This window comes from Ahaetulla prasina, chromosome 10 (genome assembly GCF_028640845.1).
Source record: "Ahaetulla prasina isolate Xishuangbanna chromosome 10, ASM2864084v1, whole genome shotgun sequence".
In the NCBI taxonomy this organism is placed as follows: Eukaryota; Metazoa; Chordata; class Lepidosauria; order Squamata; family Colubridae; genus Ahaetulla; species Ahaetulla prasina.
In genome coordinates, this window is record NC_080548.1 from 6895029 (window position 1) to 6913032 (window position 18004).

The following is an 18004-nucleotide window of genomic DNA, read 5'->3' on the forward strand; positions in this document are numbered from 1 at the left end:
TGCAGGTCGTCCTTGACTGAGAATCACAACTGATCCCAAAATTTTTGTTGCAAGTAAGACACCTGTTAAGTGAGTTTTGTCCCATTTTACAACCTTTCTTGCCATAGTGGTTAACTGAATCACAGTGTTGTGGTCCACCAGCAGCCTGCGGAGCTGGCAGCGGAGTTGGATGGTGAGGAGGCTGGGGAGGAACCTGGGCCAGTCCTAGAGTCTGGGGAAGGCTCGGACGAGGGCTCTGCGTTGGAGGCAGAGATGGAGACAGGGGTATCTGAGAGTGATGCACAGACTCTGGAGCCTCCAGAGTTGGACAGCAGAGAGGCAGAGAAACAGGAGGAGCCTGTTCCTAATGTGCAGAACTGCCAGAAGGCAAGAACAGTTAAAACAAAAGGGACAACTTGGGAGTAAGGCCTGGAGATGATTGGCCCCTCCCATAAGGCTTAAAAGAGGAAAAAAGGCATGTGGGCACTTTGCAGGAAAGCAACGTTGTTAATTTTGTCCCCAGTTTGTCAAGCAGGTCTTTGGCAGCGTCAAAGGGAGATAAAGATTGGTGATTATCCCGAAGGTTTCTCCTGAAGGACTTTTTGCAACTAATTGGGACTCAGCTGTGAATAAATGTAATTCACAGCTGTTGTAAAAAAAGATGTTTTGGGGACTACTCGTATGTTTTAATGACTCAGGAAGCCTAGAGCAGAACACACTGCACTTTTTACATTAGTAAAACAGTTACAAAGTGAATCTTTACAATTGAGGGCAATTGAGGGAAAGATTGAGGGCAAAAGAAGGGGACGGCAGAGAACGAGGTGGCTGGATGGAGTCACTGAAGCAGTCGGCATGAGCTTAAATGGACTCCAGAGGATGGTAGAGGACAGGAAGGCCTGGAGGAACGTTGTCCATGAGGTCGCGATGGGTCGGACATGACTTCGCAACTAATAACAAAAAAGTGAATCTAGTTTCCCCATTCCACTTTACTTGTCAGAAGATCACAAAAATTGATCATGTGATCCTGGAACATAACAACCATCATAAATATAAGCCAGCTGCTATGCATGCAAATTTTGATTATGTGACTGGGGATGCTGCGAGTGAGAAAAATGGTCATAGGTGTCTTTCTTCAGCTCTGTTGTAACTGAATGGTCATTAAACGAATGATTGTAAGTTGAGGACTACCTTTGAATGTTGCAGTAACTCCATCTGGTTCATTTCCTGTTTCATGATTGCTGCTTTTCTTTTTTTACAGTGTCCTCCATGTGAGAAGGGGTTATCATATGCAAATGTAAGTAAGAGGCTGATGTTCCTGTAACTCTGAGACTCAACTAAACTTGTGATTTCAATAAGCAGTTTTTGGCTTTTTGACTCCCAATAGTCCTTCCCTTATAAGTCCTCAATTTATAACCTATCAAGCTCCAGCATTCTCAATTACCATGGTCGTTGTCTATGCTAGTTAGGAATTCTGAAAATTGGGACCTTAAAGCAATGTTTCTCATTCTTGACAACTTGAAGATGAGTGGACTTCAATTCTCAGAATTCCTCAGTCAGCAAAGTGGCTGAGGAATTCTGGGAGTTGAAGTCCACCCATTTTAAAGTTTAGAAACACTGTTGTAGAGAGTAGAAAAGCTATGATCCCGAAGAATCACTTAGTGGAAATTCTTGATGTGACAAGACAGAAGATAGGTGAGGGCTCAAGAAGGCAGAGGAAACTGATAGATAACAGAATAACATATTTGGAAGGGATCTTGGAGGTCTTCTAGTCCAACCCCAGTTCAATCAGGAGACTCTACACCATCTGAGGCTAATTCAGACAAACAGTAAGTTTGTCTTACTGTGACTGTGGCCATCAGAATATTTTGAACAGCTGTTAATTGTCCCATTAGGGCTAAATTCAAATCATGGCCTACAGAACTTGGGGACAGATGTGGATTACAATGCCAGAAATGATACCATAAGAGTAAACAGTAATCAAGCATCTTGGGACATATGTGTGTGTGTGTGTGTGTTTCCTTCATTATTGAATAACCATAGCTAATCTTTGTGTGCTTGGAATGAAGACAGAAAAGGTTTCTGAGTCAGAAGCCCTTAATGTTGACAAGTTTTTCTTCCTGGCAAGTCTACTGTAAGAGTGGACAACTTTGGGCTGCTCCAAGAAATTCTTATTATTTTTGGACCACTGGGCCTGCAGAAGATGGCTCGGTAATGAAAAAGATATTCTTGGATTTCCATTTAACCCATGTTAAGGCTTGCAGCACAAAATATTAGTGCTTCTCCTCTCCAAAAAGCAAGATATCAGTAATTGGCCACTGTGTTTCAGCCCATCTTCTTAGTAGCTGTTCCTGTCATTGCTTGCAGTCCTTCAAGGAAGACTTATCTTGCTTAATGAGTTTGCTTCAGGGTGGAGCTTAAAGGACCAAAGGAAGAATGGCAACTCTATAGAGAAGGCATGTAAAGCAAACCCAAGCTTTAAAATAACTTGGAGGTTTTTTTGGCAGAGGGAGGGGAAAATGACGAATTACTAGTGCATTGCAATTCCAGAACAGATGTTCACTGACCATTAAGGGACATTAGCCAGTCATTCACATATTCACAGAGTCAAAGGGGGTCATTTATGCCATCCAGTGAAACCTACTGCTCCACACAGAAATCCAAATTAAAGGTTTTCCAACAGATGGCTGCCCAGCCTTAACTTAAATACATTTTGTGAAAGAGTCCAATACTTCCCTTGGTGCTGAGTTCCAAATTGTTTTTACTATTAGAAAGTTTTTGCCTATTGCTGAATCAAAACCTTCACTACATAATTACTCCATATCCTGCATTTTGATGTGGAACAACCTCGAAAATTATTTTTGCCATGCTTTGATTCATAGAATCAAAGGGCTTTGAAAGTCATCTAGTCCAATCCTCTGTCCAATGCAGGAGACCTTATACCATCCCAAACAAATGGTTGTCCAATCCTTTTTTGAAAGTCTCTAGCAATGGAGCACCTGCAATTCCAGGAGGCAAGCTGTTCCATTGATTAATTGTTCTCATTGTCAGGAAATTCTTCCTTCTTTGTAGATTGGATGTCTCTCTGATGAACGTCCACCCATTGCTTCTTGTTCTGCCCTTTGGTGCATTGGAGAATAAGTCAGCTCCCTCTTCCCTGTGACAGCCCTTCAAGTATTGGAAGACTTCTATCAGGTCTCCCCTAAACCTTCTCTTAGACTCCCTTGGCTATTCATCATATGATTTAGCTTCCAGACCTCTTATCATCTTTGTTGCTTTTCTCTGCACTCTTTCTAGGGCATCAGCATCTTTTCTGTTTCACAATGATCAGAACTGGATGCAGAATTCCAAGTATAGAGTAGTATAGAGCAGTACTATCACTCCTTGTGGTTTTTAAGAGCTCTGTTATATCCTTCCATGATCTTCTCCTCTCATGATTAAAAGAGTTCTCTCTTCTCAGAGTTTATTTTCTACTTCCCTGATCATTCTTGTTGTCCCCTGCATGATGTGTGACATCAAGATGCTCAAGTTGTCATTTGGCCTCCTCATCTCCCAACAGACACTGATGCTTGGACATCCCTGCTTAAGAATATATAAGCAGGGATGTCCATAAATCCCCCAGCCTGAGTTTGATACCTGGGAAGATTGTAATCATAAAGATGTATAAGCAAATTGAAAACAATGCCAATTATCAGAAATCAGCATAGAGAAATGTGTACTTATCTTATGTTTTGATCTGATAACTTCCTTAGTCGAATTTGGGAATGCTTTAGACATAATATTTCTTGGTTTTAGCAAAGCATTTAACAATGTACCCTTTGATCATAGATAAGTGGCATGACAAATAGATACATACCGTGTTTCCCCAAAAATAAGACCCTATGTCTTATATTTTTGGAACCCCCGAAATAAGTGCCTGGCCTTATTTTCGGGGAGGTCTTATTTTGGGGCATGTGGAGCAAGATGGGGCTCCTCTTGCTGTCTTATCTGATTTCTAGCTCTGCAATTTAAATATTTTCAGGGATGGCTTATTTTGCGGGGGGCTTATTTTAGTGCATGCGCTCAAAAGCCTGATTGGGCTTATTATCAGGGGATGTCTTATTTTCAGGGAAACAGGGTAGTAGGCTCAAAAGTTGCACCCTGGCTATGTTCTCATTCCTGGTTCTTCATCCAATTCAAGTGAGGTTCTGAAAGGAGTGCCACAATCTCTGGTTCTTTCATTTCCCTTTTGAGAGATAGGGACATTGTACACCATCCATCATCACCTCTCACCTTCCCCAGAATTCCTTAAAGATAATATATAAAGCTTTGATCAAACCATCAGTAAGTTCTTCCAATATTCTCACATATACTTCATGTAATGCTGATGATTTGAATTTTCACTGTAAATAGGTATTATCCAATGATGATGCTCAAACATCAAACATTTTTCATCAGCATTTATCAGTTTCAGTCTTCAAACTTTTCCTTCACCCTGTTTTTTTACAATACTTTTGTGAGGTACATCCTTCCTTTTCTGAGAGGCCATGGAGAAAATGTGGCTGTGTGGGTTGCCAGTATGTTTCCTGCCCCAATATAAGCTCTTGGTGCTGATTTTTGATTTTAGAGCCCTGGGACTCTTTTCTCATGTATTTGCCCAAAGTCTTTATGGCTCTGCGCATGCGCAAGATGGTGGCTTAACAGGGGATCAGAGCCGACGACGGGCGATTGAGGAGGGGATGGCGGCGCCCAGGTGGTTTGCCAAGCGGTCTGCGCCCCCCGGTCAGGCGTATCATCTCTCTGGCAGCCGTGGGAGGGGTCTGTGGACCTCCTCGGACTCACAGCTGCCGAGAACGAGACCGGGGAGGGTGAGCTGCGGACGGCGGCCATCTTACCATCTTACCGGGCGCGAGGCGAGGCCGCGGCTTGTATTTGGCTGCTGGAAGGCCGCGGCTTGTTTCTTCTCCCCGTTTGGACATCTGGCGTTTCTGGACTGGTGTTTCTGGACTGTTCCGGCTCTTCCTGGTCTTCCCGGGTCTTCCAGGTTTTTCTTTGGATCCGGTGGATTGGATTGGGGTGAAGGGCTGGGAAGGGTCCCCCTTGTGGCCTCTGCCTGAGACTTTCTGCGTGGATGATCTATTCTGCTCCTCGCCGTGGTGATATCCGCGGCCTGTTACATCGTGCCGGCCCATTGGAGGGGTCTGATTGGTTCTTCGGTTAGGCCTGGCCCGGTGGAGCGGGCAAACCTTGGATAGGACCTGGAGCTCTAGGCGGAAAGGAGTGGGAGGGGGCTGAGGTGTCCTGGCCTAGTTCGGCCTGGTTTGGCCTAGCTGGGCCTGCTTCCTCCCGGGACTATAATGTTACATTGTCAACTGTAACATTTGTCATCTGCATTTTTTCATCATGCACTTTACATGGCCAGTTGAGACTCTTGGGTCATGGCCATTCTTGGAACTTTTGGGGAAGATGCTTGGAGACTGATTGGTGATCTACTGGGGCCCTATTTTGAAACATCTATTTGGAAACATCTGTGACGCTGCTGACGGGGAGAGAAATACCACCTCTTTCAGTTATGGATTTTAGGACTGAGCTTTGGGCAGAGTAGTAATAATTTTATCACCAGACTATATCTGCCTATTATTCCATCTTTTACCAGCTTTAAGCCAGCCACCATTTGAAGATTTATCGGAGGATGGGTATCCATTTGGACTTGGCATTACATTCTGCCATCCTAGACATTATTACCTCTCATCGGCCTCTATCTCCTATTTATGCTTTTAGTTATTTATATATGCGATACTCTGCATTGGAACTCTTGCGCCTGCGAGGTGCCCCCACCTCGCAGGAATGGCCCGCTTCATTATCAAGGGCCGGCCTCAATGATGGGTCTTGGGATCCACAGAGGTGGCATGCGAAGAAAAAGAGCCTTTGGGGTTTTTTAGATAGGGCGTTTTTAAGGGGTGGGAGGGCTAGGGCGGGTGTTGGGGGTAGCCCGTCGGGTGGGGAGCCAGTTCCTGCGTATGCTCGCGGCGGTTATTTAATAGGTTCGGAGGTTATGGGGGGGGGAGTGTGTTCCTTCTAGTGAGGGTGGTCCTATTTGTACGGTAAGTGGGAGGGGCAGATATGGCGGAAGTGGGGCATCATATCATTTTGTGGGGGCGCGCGTTCGATGTTTACAGGCGATTGCGCGCCCCAATCCCCCCGACTTGTCCCATTCCCCGGATGGTCAAGACCCTCAGAGCCTGGGCCTTCGGCTTATGTTATGCAACGCACGGTCCGTGGTCAATAAGCCCCCCCTAATACACGATCTTATTCAGGGGGGCGCCACAGATCTTATAGGCGTTACGGAAACCTGGTTGGGCACTGAAGGGGGCATGCCCCTTGTTGAAATGTGCTCACCGGGTTTCCGTGCATTTCATCAGCCGAGGGCTCAGGGTAGGAAGGGGTGGCGGTTGTTATTAGAGAAGGTCTAGAGCCGAGGGAGACCACTGTACCTCAGATTGCCGGGTGTGAATCCCTCTTTGTGAGGTGGGGTCATAGGTGTCAGATGGGCTTGTTTGTCGTGTACCTGGCTCCTTGCTACATGACAGCTGCCCTGCCCGAGCTCCTGGAGGTGCTTGCTGGAGTGGCGGTGGAGACCCCCAGACTTATAGTCATGGGGGATTTCAACTTGCCATCATCCGGCACGTCATCGACAGCAGCTCGGGAGTTCACGGCTTCCATGACGGCCTTGGACCTGACCCAAGTAGTTGATGGCCCTACTCACATTGGGGGTGGCACACTGGACTTGATTTTTATCTCTGGTCAGTGGTTGAAGGATCTGGACTTGAAGGAAATAGTCACTGAACCTTTGTCATGGTCAGATCACTCTCTCCTTCGCCTGGACTTTCTGACCGCCACTCAACACGAATGCTTCTTTGGTGGAGGGAGTCTTTCCGGCCGCCTTGAAAGAGGCGGTGGTGAGGCCCCTCCTCAAGAAGCCTTCCCTGGACCCAGCTGTTTTAGGTAATTATCGTCCAGTCTCCAACCTTCGTTTCGCGGCGAAGGTTGTAGAGAGTGTGGTGGCATGTCAATTACCCCAGTACCTGGATGAAACTGTCTATCTAGACCCGTTCCAGTCCGGCTTCCGGCCCGGATACAGCACTGAGACGGCTTTGGTCGCGTTGGTGGATGATCTCTGGAGGGCCAGGGATAGGGGTTATTCCTCTGCCTTGGTCCTATTAGACCTCTCAGCGGCTTTTGATACCATCGACCATGGTATCCTGCTGCACCGGTTGGAGGGATTGGGGGTGGGAGGCACCGTTTTTCGGTGGTTCTCCTCCTATCTCTCCGATCGGTCGCAGACGGTGTTGACAGGGGGGCAGAGGTCGACCCCGAGGCGCCTCACTTGTGGGGTGCCGCAGGGGTCGATTCTCTCGCCCCTTCTGTTCAACATTTATATGAAGCCGCTGGGTGAGATCATCAGTGGTTTCGGTGTGAGGTACCAGCTGTACGCTGATGACACCCAGCTGTACTTTTCCACACCGGACCACCCCAACGAAGCTATCGAAGTGTTGTCCCGGTGTCTGGAGGCCATACAGGTCTGGATGGGGAGAAACAGGCTCAAGCTCAATCCCTCCAAGACAGAGTGGCTGTGGATGCCGGCATCCCGGTACAGTCAGCTGACTGTACAGACTGTACAGACTGTACAGACTGTACAGACTGTACAGACTGTACAGAATGACTGTCGGGAGTGAGTCATTGGTCCCGATGGAGTGGGTGCGCAACTTGGGCGTCCTCCTGGATGAACGGCTGTCCTTGGAAGATCATCTGGCGGCCGTCTCCAGGAGGGCTTTTTACCAGGTTTGCCTGGTTCGCCTGTTGCGCCCCTTTCTAGACCGGGATGCCCTATGCACAGTCACTCACGCTGTCGTGACGTCTCGTCTGGACTACTGCAATGCACTCTATATGGGGCTCCCCTTGAGGAGCACCCGGAGGCTCCAGTTAGTTCAGAATGCGGCTGCGCGGGTGATAGAGGGAGCCCCTCGTGGCTCCCATGTGACACCTCTCCTGCGCAGACTGCACTGGCTACCTGTGGTCTTCCGGGTGCGCTTCAAGGTTTTGGTGACTATCTTCAAAGCGCTCCATGGCATAGGGCCGGGATACTTACGGGACCGCCTACTGCTACCGGATACCTCTCACCGACCCGTGCGCTCTCACAGAGAGGGACTCCTCAGGGTGCTGTCGGCCAGACAGTGCCGGCTGGCGACACCCAGGGGAAGGGTCTTCTCTGTGGGGGCTCCCACCCTCTGGAACGAGCTTCCCCCAGGACTTCGCCAACTTTCTGACCTCCGAACCTTTCACCGCGAGCTTAAGACACATCTATTTATTTGCGCAGGACTGGACTAGATTTTAAATTCGAATTGGTTTTAATGGGGATTTTATTATTTTTATTATCATCATTTTAATTATTCGGCCAATTATAATAAGTTTTTTAATGGATGTTTTTATTTGTATTTATATGTATATTTTTATCTGGTTGCTAACCCCCTGAGTCCCTAGGGAGATAGGGCGGTATAAAAATATGAAAAATAAATAAAAAAATAAATAAAAATAAATTTATTCAACATTAGTTGTTCTTCCTCCAGATTTTCCACCTGCAGGGAGGAAGGACCCTTTCCAAAGTGGGCATAGGGATCCAATCCATTGAAAAGGCCCTCTCTCAATTTACTTTATCTGTATAATTACAAATTACATGAATAATTGTTGTTATTTGTACAGTAATTTTATTTATCACCGATCCCCCTCACAATAATGCCATAACTCAACTGATATCAGTTGCCCTGTCAGGCACAATAAATCAGAAGCAAGGCAGTTCAAATGTCTACAGATTTATTGCATGCTAATACTCTCTACAAAAATCTGAATTACTAACAGTCAAGGCGAATTGGTGGTAGGTGGGCTTAGATCTCTTGTAGGTCAGAAGAGACTAGAGACTGATTACATACTTGACTGCTCCCTCAGGCTTTGCCTGGTCATCGCTTACATATCCTTCTTTATACCCTTGAGGGATTTAGATGATGGTGGAACTGATTATGAGCTGTGGTGGTGCAGTGGTTAGAGTGCAGTACTGCAGGCTACATCTACTGACTGCTGGCTGACTGCAATCTGGCAGTTTGGTAGTTCAAATCTCACCAGGCTCAAGGTTGACTCAGCCTTCCATCCTTCTGAGGTGGGTAAAATGAGGACCCAAATTGTTGGGGGCAATACGCTGACTGTAAACCACTTAGAGAGGGCTGTAAAGCAGTGTAAATCAGTATATAACTCTAAGTGCTATTGCTAATACATTTTATTTTATTCATTTGTTAAATTTTTATGTTGCCCATCTGCCCTATAAAGTAATTCTGGGCAGCCCGCATCAAAGAGATTTGATGTCCGTTTAGCATTAGCTTAAGCTTTCAGCAGCTTTGCATCCAGTTTAATTTAAAGGGCCTAATTTTGTGCTAGGCTAGATAATTTTATCTTCCCTGGTCTATCAACTATTGCATATTTTTGGGGTGGTTGTTTGTTTGCTCTAATGTTTTAGTAACCCTATAGTTTGCTCAAAAACTTTAGTGCTGGGCAGCTTAGACAAATTAAAAACACTGCAGCCCTTCTTCTCTCCCCTAATCAGGATTCTCAGTTGTAGCAAGAAGTGACTACAACTGAACGAGAAATGAGATTGAGCAATCACATTACCTACTGGGAGTAATGGTGAAATCACTGGACTTCTCCATACACAGACAGAGTGTCACAAGACACAGCAATGTCTTTAGATCTTTTTTCTCTTTTGGCAGCTTGACTCTGCTGACTCAAAAGAATTAGCAGCAGCTGCAGAACTGTAACCCTCAATGGATCATTGATTCATCCATTGATTAAATTGTGCCTGCATCCCAGCCACGCATCTCTTTCCCGGAACCTAGATTTCTATCTTCTTCCTCCCTGAAAATTGACTTGATTTCTAGCAATTTCTCACATTCGTAAGTTTGAGGACATGTGCTTCCCACAAATCACTGTCCACATCCTCCCACCCTCACCATCTCTTCTGTTCCTCTCTGGCTTGCATCCATCAGAACATCTGGATGACTGAAGAAAACCAGGGTGGCTTCCAGATGTCAGCAAGCATTCCTACGGCAACCACTAAAGGATGACAGCAGAAAGTGGCAAGGGAGGTTGCAGGAGGATTCATTTTTGCATTGCACACTTTCCTTCCATGTCTAGGGGCTGCCTAGTGCACGGGCATTTGCACGGGCATTTGTGGAGGGGAGTCCAAGTGACAAAGTGGTGCCTTCATGACTTTCCCAAAGACTTATATAGTATATAACAACTGTGGCTAACTCTTGCACTGCTTAGCCATTTCCCTTTTAGCATTGAACCCACAATGGGCCACACAGTTTAGGGATTGCAATAATTTTATAGTCAGACATATAAAATGGACAGTGGATTTTATTATAGATTTAGCTGTTGTTTATTATTTTAAACTAGAAGTCTTAAGGGTATACCTGTATTTACTGAGTGCTTTTATTTGTTTCTGGTCTAAGACTGTAATAATAAAATGTTGTTATTGCTGTTGACTTGGGATCATCTTGGTAGGCATGGTGACATGGACCTTCAACTTGAACTAGCAGGGAAAAGTTATAATCTCATCACTTCTAACGTATGTTTTTTTGTCTGACTCAGAATATGTATCCCTTTAGTTCAGCATTAGCCAGAGACTAATTTTGGCTCTCCCTGCATTCAGATAACAGAGTAATAGAGTTGGAAAGGACCTTGCAGGTCATCTAGTCCAACTCCCTGCCCAAGCAGGAGACTCTATATTTGGCCTCTACCTAGGATCGAAAAGAGGCTTTTAGATAGGAGACATCAGGGGTTAAATCTGGAGTTTTCTGCCTGCTAGTGAGGGCTCTGCTGCAGAGCTATGGATTTTCTCAAGTTAGAAATCTTTTTTCCAAGAGTTGAGAAGGAAATGTTTGGACCCAGGCCATTTACCTGATTCAAAATCTTACCTTCCATTAAGACCGGCATCCAAAAGTATAGGAATCTGTGAATCTTATTCCCCTCGTGTTTTTTCTAAGTTAGAGGTTCAGACTGCAGACTGAAATCAGGTGCAAAATATATACAAGATGTTTTGTGTGCTGGTTGTGAGATAAGACCAGAAGATTTCTAGACAATATTTTAGATATTGGCTAGAAATCTAGCCAATATTTTCAATAGCTGCTGCTGACCAACAAAGGAAGATAGAAGAGACCAAAAATTTGGATAACAACAATAACAACAGCAATAGAACAGCTAACATTACCTTTAACGCCATCAAGTTACAACATCTGCTCCTTGTGAGGGATTTGATAGGTGGATAAAAAATCCATGCCCAATCTAAACATATGGTTGACTGTGCCACCAGCCACAATAATATCATATCCTAATTGGTTATCCTGGTCTTATCCAATATTTTATAATCTTGGAAGCCACCTAGAGGCATTGGCATCAGGCAGTTTCTGTATTTGCTAAACAAACAACCGCAAAGCCACATTTCTACCTACTGAGCATTTTTGCAGCCCCAAGCAAATGGGGACTTTAATAAGCCATTAACAGGCTACCCCTGGCCAATTGTATGAGCCTTCTGAACTGTGTCTCTCTGCTACACTGAAGTCAAATCATCTGCCCCGAGTCTTCTCTCCTTTTGTACCTCATGCCGATTTCTTATTAACATTGCAAAAATGAGAAAGTTGATTTGAGTGTTTTTGATGATTGTTTTGAGTTTGGTTGCTGCTGGGCAGGCAGCCAAAAAGCTAGGAAGCAACAAGAGGAGGAACGGCTCCATAAATCAACTCCCCTATGATGAAAAAAAAAGGCTTTCTGCATGTGAGAATGTCTGGGAAAAATGAAGGCTATCGGCTGAGGTAGTTTCTGCTGCTGTGCCAGAGACACCAACCCTAAAATTGCTCCTCTGCTTATGAAAGGAGAGAACATGGAAGGAGAGGAACCATTTCCACCACAGCACCAGGTGCCTTGGAAAATGCTTTGTGGCTTTATCCTATATTGATCTCTTTCATTTATAGCAAAAAAGTAACCCAGGCTCATGATTAGCCTGGCAACTAAATGTAGATTGGTTTGCGTTTCACATAGCTACTTACGGTTGCAAAAGTTGGACCATGAAATAGCTAGACAGGAGGAAAATTGACTCATTCAAGCTGTGATGATGGAGAAGGTGCCTGTGCATTCCTTGGACAGCAGAGATGACACACAAACAAGTGCTGGAGGGTATAAAACCGGACCTATTGCTCAAAGGCAAAATCACAAAATTCTGCCTTACTTATTTCGCTCATGTAATGCAAACATGCACACTGGAAAAAGCAGTTATGCTCAGCATGATTAATGGTAAAAGGAAACGAGGCTGCCAAATCACACGGTGACTAGTTACCATCAAAGCTGACACCAGCCAGAACGTAAAACAACTGAAATAAGTCACAGAAAATATGGAGACAATTGGTCCATAGAATTGCTGAGAATTGGGCGCGATTGAATGGATAAGATCATTTATTGATTTGTTTGATTTTTATTCTAATTATCTCCCTCTGTCCAAGGCAGGACTAGAATTCTTTATTTCCTGGTGAGTGACCCAAACCCAGCCAGCCAACGTTCATTCCTAAGGCAGAACTAGAACTCACAGTCACCTCATTTCTAGACCAGCACCTTAACCACTAGACTAGATAGTTCTCATCATCATGGTCCATACCCTCCTCCAACTGATGGAGAACAATTCAAATTTTAAAAAAGTATTTTTAAAAGACAGAAGGATTAAAAATAAGAGTTGCCCATCTTTGTCTGCACTTGGAAACTAAGCAAAATCAGATCTTATTTCCAAAGATGTGGAAAATCAGAAAAATATTGACAGTGATAGTGGTAATCTCCTTCTCTCCCAGTTGCATCCATACAGTTAGCAGGAAATTATTGATGTAAGAAGAGACATTTGGTGAACTCAGAAGAGGCTTGGAATTATTAAAGATAGTAATGATAACAGTAGTAATTAGATAGTAATCTAATGGTATGTTGCAATGATCTTGGGAGATGGGAGGGTGAATAGATGCTGCCTAGGGAATAGTCAGATAAGAGAAGGCATAAGGGCTGAAGCTGCATAAGGGCTGGAGAAAGAGATTCAGGAGAAATACCCCCTTCCAAATTCTCAGACTGTAAAGATGATGGTAGGAGGTTTGTACTTTCAGACTTGCAAGATTCTGTTAATGTGGCCTCTCAGTAAAGTAGAATTAACTCATCTCGTTGTGTTTCATGTCTAGTTTACCTGGGAAGGCTGACATCATTCTTCACCCATTATGTAGCTGTGAGCTTTGTCCCCTCTTATGTGACCATTGCTTAAGCAGCATCTCCCCACCCCCCACCAATCTCCCAAGATCATTCCCACATATCATTACATATTAGTAAAAATGTATTTCATTAAAGCAGGCAGAAGCAGCAGACGATGCATTCAGTAACATATTTTATTATTCATGAAGTCAGTGCCTGACATATTGTGATCCATCGGTGAAATGCCAGAGAGAAAAGGCTGTTAAACTGGCTGACAGGGACAGGGAGTCCCATTGATTTAGAGGCAGCCTCTGATGAAAGCCCTTGCTCTTATTCCAATGAAACCAACTCTGCCATAATAGGATGTAGAGTAGCACTTATCCATTAGAAATTAAGGTTTGAGCTAAAAAGGGAAGAGGCAGTTCTTTTTTTTTTTTTTTTTGTCTTAAAAAGTTTTATTTTGACATTCTTATCCAATAACATATCCAATAACATATTTAATGTACCCTCATATACAATTAATCGGATCTGCCTGGTCACCACCCCCTTCCTTTTCCTTTTACTCTCCTTCTTTACCTTCTTCTACTTTCCAAACCATCCTCCCCCTCTCTTATCTACATCCTCTCCTCTTTCCTCCCTATTCCTTTCTTCTCCCTCTTCCCCTCTTCCCCTTCCTTTCCTCCTCCTCCTCTTCTCTTTCCTCCTTCTCTCTTCTACTCCTTCTTTCCCTTCATTCTAAAGTAGTAACCAGACAGGTCCGATCTTACATTAATTATACATCTTCAATCATCTTTGTACATTAACTATCAATCCATTTTCTACCCCTCCTCTCCCTTCCCTTCCTCCCCACCCCCAGGACTTCCGAGAACCGAGTACAGGGTATAAAACTAACAACAAAAATTAAAATCTAGCACAAATCATAATCCATAGTCGTTCCTTAAAACCTCCACTCCCCTTCCAAAGACAAAGAAGATACTTTTCTTCCACTCCATTATATATCAGACCATTCCACTCCTAGAATTCTCCAAAGTTTCCAATTGAGTTAGTGTTTATTCTTGAATAAAGTACGTATCCAACCTTCATCAATCAATATCAAAACAACGTTCCATCTTCCAATATTCACCAAGGTTTCTTCTAAAATGTCTTTCTTCCCTTAGCAATCTCTCAAAAATAGTTCATATTTCCAACTTAGTTTCTTTAATTTTTCTGTCCAACCTTCAGGGGTAAGCAATAGTCCATCTTTTCACATCTTTAACATTTATATATACAACAAATAATATTACAAATATCCAAAGTGTCAATTGTAATAATTAAAATCTTCACTTTACCTTACTTATGTCAAATAACATTGTTAAAATTACACCTATATCATCCACAATATATCTATTATAACAATTACATTCTAATTAACATTACATCCATCTCTTAAATATAATATTTAATCCAAGTTCCTAAATTTTACTATCTATCCTCCAAAATTAAACAATATTCCATCTTCCTATTCCTTTATACCTTTAATATATCATATAGTACCCCTAAAATTACACATTTATATCCACAATAAGTCATTTACAAAAATTAACCATAATCATATTTAATAAAGTTAAACATTCTCCTCCTTCTTCTATCTTACACATTTTCAACCATCTATTCACCATTCAACTTAACATCTGTTAACAAAGAATTCCCAATCTTTAATACATTAGTATAAAAATCTCGTGCTTTACAAATTGTATTGAGAAAATACTTTTCTTCCTTTATAATTCAGTGTTAAACCTGCTGGAACCTCCCATCTAAAATATATCTGATGTTTCTTAAGCTCATCCACCAGAAAGGCAAATTCTTTTCTCTTTCTTAACATTTTAGGAGGAATTTCCTTCATCATTATTATATCTTGTCCTAATATTTGAAATTTATTTTTATAAAATGCTTGCAAAATTCCATACCTAATCCTCTTATTTGTAAAATAAATAACCACATCTCTCGGTAAACACTTCTGCCTTGCCCACCAGGAATTAACACGATAAATTTTTCAATATTAACTTCAAAATCTTCTGGTTCCATTCCTCTATCTGGGCAAAGGCCTGAATAAAAATCTCTTTCAAATTTTCCTCTTTAAATTCTCTTAAACCCCTTACCCTTATAGCATATTCCATTAATTTATATTGTAATATAACCCTTTCTTCCTCTGCCTTATCAGCCTTAACCTGAATATCATCTATTTTATTTTCTAAATTCAAATTAATTTGAACTTCATCTATTTTCCTTTGCAAATCTAAATTAATTTGGTTAAATTCATTCAGTCTTTCTTCTGTCTGTGTACTAGATAACAATAATGGAGTAATTGATTCCTTTAATTTTTTCATCTCCTTACTCTGCTCTTCCACCAAATCTTTAAAATCCAGTATTTCTTTCTCCATTTCATTAAATTTTTGATCTATTTCTGAAAGATGAGCCTCCATAAGCTCCTGTAAAAAATTCCTTAGACTGTCTTTAATATCTTCTTTCAATTTCCGTACCTGAAGTGAAGATATTTCCAATAATTTAGAAGTGGTTAAATCTCTTTGCTTAAAAGCCATTTTTAAACTAAGTAATATCAAGAAGAAGAAGAAGAAGAGAAAAAAAAAAGGGGAGGAGGGAATAAAAAGAAAAAAAAAACCCAATAAATTTTTCTTCTTAAACACTGTAAAAAAAAAGATAATAAAAAAAGAAATAGATTTTTTTTTTTTAAAAAAAGAATTCCATTTAGAAAAAAAAAATCTTGTTATTTTCTTCTTAGAGGTTCCACACCAGCAATTGTAATCAGCATTTCCTTAGCTTTCGCTTTCAAAAAACAAAACGCCATCTTTCTTCATCTCCACTCTTCAAATAACTTCTCTGTCAGGGAGTTAAAATCATCTTACAAACAAATGCCAGCCCTCCTGCTTTCGATTCTTCCGTGTTGACAATTTATCATTAATCCTCTTCAGTCACGGAGATGGACGCTGCGTTTTGCTCTGCTTTTGCAGAGGCGTTCTGGACTCTGGAGCTTTTTTTGAACTATCGAAGGAGCGTTTCCCATCAAACCACCAGAAATCATTCTGGGGCTTTTCTTGGGGGCTCAAACTTCAGTTCAAATGCTCATCTCCCCCTCTTTGCCCGAGGGCAGAGATTTACGAGCTGTTGACAGAAGATTAGCACTGTCTAAACAGCTCTCACAGAATCACAAAGAACGGGCGGACTGAAATCGCCGCCATTAACACAGCGGAGCCAAACCGGAAGCCCCGGGAAGAGGCAGTTCTGAAGGCATCATAGACCCTAGTCCATTTGCAGTTAAGCCCCTTAGGTGGGCCTGACTACCATCTTTAAGGTTCTGGTTACTACCTTTAAAGCGCTCCATGGCTTAGGGCCTGGGTACTTACGGGACCGCCTGCTGTTACCTCATGCCTCCCACCTACCCATACGCTCACACAGAGAGGGACTTCTCAGGGTGCCGTCTGCCAAGCAACGTCGGCTGGCGGCCCCCAGGGGAAGATCCTTCTCTGTGGGGGCTCCCACCCTCTGGAACGAGCTTCCCCCGGGTTTACGCCAAATACCTGACCTTCGGACCTTCCGCCGCAAATTGAAAACACATCTATTTATTCGCGCGGGGCTGGCTTAAATTTTACTGGTTTTAAATTTTCTATTATTAATTTTAATGGGGTTTTTTAGTTTTATATGTTTTAAAGTTTTTTAGGCCAATTATGTAATAAGTTTTTTTTAATTTGCATTTTAATTGTATATTGTATTGTTTGTTTTACCTTGGCTGTTCACCGCCCTGAGTCCTTCGGGAGAAGGGCGGTATAAAAATCGAATAAATAATAATAATAAAATAATAATAATAATAATCTCTATAAAACCCAGCAAAATAAACCAGATGGGGATCTGACAAGATAAGCAAGACCTCTGGAAGTATGTTTGTATGTACAGTGCATGGCACATCCTGTGAAAGTCTCCCGCAATGTCTTATTTTGGGTCTAGGACAATTGCTGTAGCCAGCTTGTCACAACCATCTTGCTACGGCCATCTTGCCATGGCCAATTCACCACGGCAAGATGGCCGCAGCAAGTTGGCCATGGCAAATTGTTCCATTCCACCCCCTCCTTGCAAAGAAGTGCTGATCTTGTTAGATCTGCCAACATACAGGTAAATCTCAACTTAATTCCATAACTGTGAGCAGAGTTTCTGTTGTTAAGCAAGTTAAGTGAATCGCACCCAATTTTATAACCTTTTTGTCACTCTTGTGATTGCACGATCATTGCAGTTGTTAAGTGAATCATGCAATCATGAAGTGAAACTGGCTTCCCCCATTGATTTTGCTTGTCAGAAGTCAGCCTGGAAAGTCGCAAATATTATTATTATTATTTATTATTTTATTAGATTTATAAACCGCCCTTCTTCCGAAGGACTCAGGGCGGTGTACAGCCAAAGTAAAAAAGAAACAATATACAGTTAAAAATAAATTTAAAAAAAAAAACTTATTATACAGTGTGGCCGAAATTAAAATAGTTAAAAATCTAAAAGACCCCAGTTAAAACTAAAAAGAAATTTAAAATTTAAAACTAGACAATTTAAGAAAGCCCCGCACGAACAAACAGATATGTTTTCAGTTCGCGGCGAAAAGTCCGAAGGTCAGATATTTGACGTAAACCAGGGGGAAGTTCATTCCAAAGAGTAGGGGCCCCCACAGAGAAGGATCTTCCCCTGGGGG

The 18004-nt window shown here is 42.6% G+C and overlaps 1 protein-coding gene across 5 annotated transcripts in view; it reads left to right on the forward strand.

The window, feature by feature from the left end:
- COL16A1 (collagen type XVI alpha 1 chain) overlaps positions 1–18004 on the forward strand; it is a 272606-nt gene that overhangs the window by 109450 nt on the left and 145152 nt on the right. For all 5 annotated transcript variants that reach the window (XM_058196500.1, XM_058196501.1, XM_058196503.1 and 2 more), the window contains exon 10: positions 1238–1273. In XM_058196500.1, coding sequence (XP_058052483.1) covers positions 1238–1273 — 36 coding nt within the window. The remainder of the gene's footprint in view (positions 1–1237; positions 1274–18004) is intronic.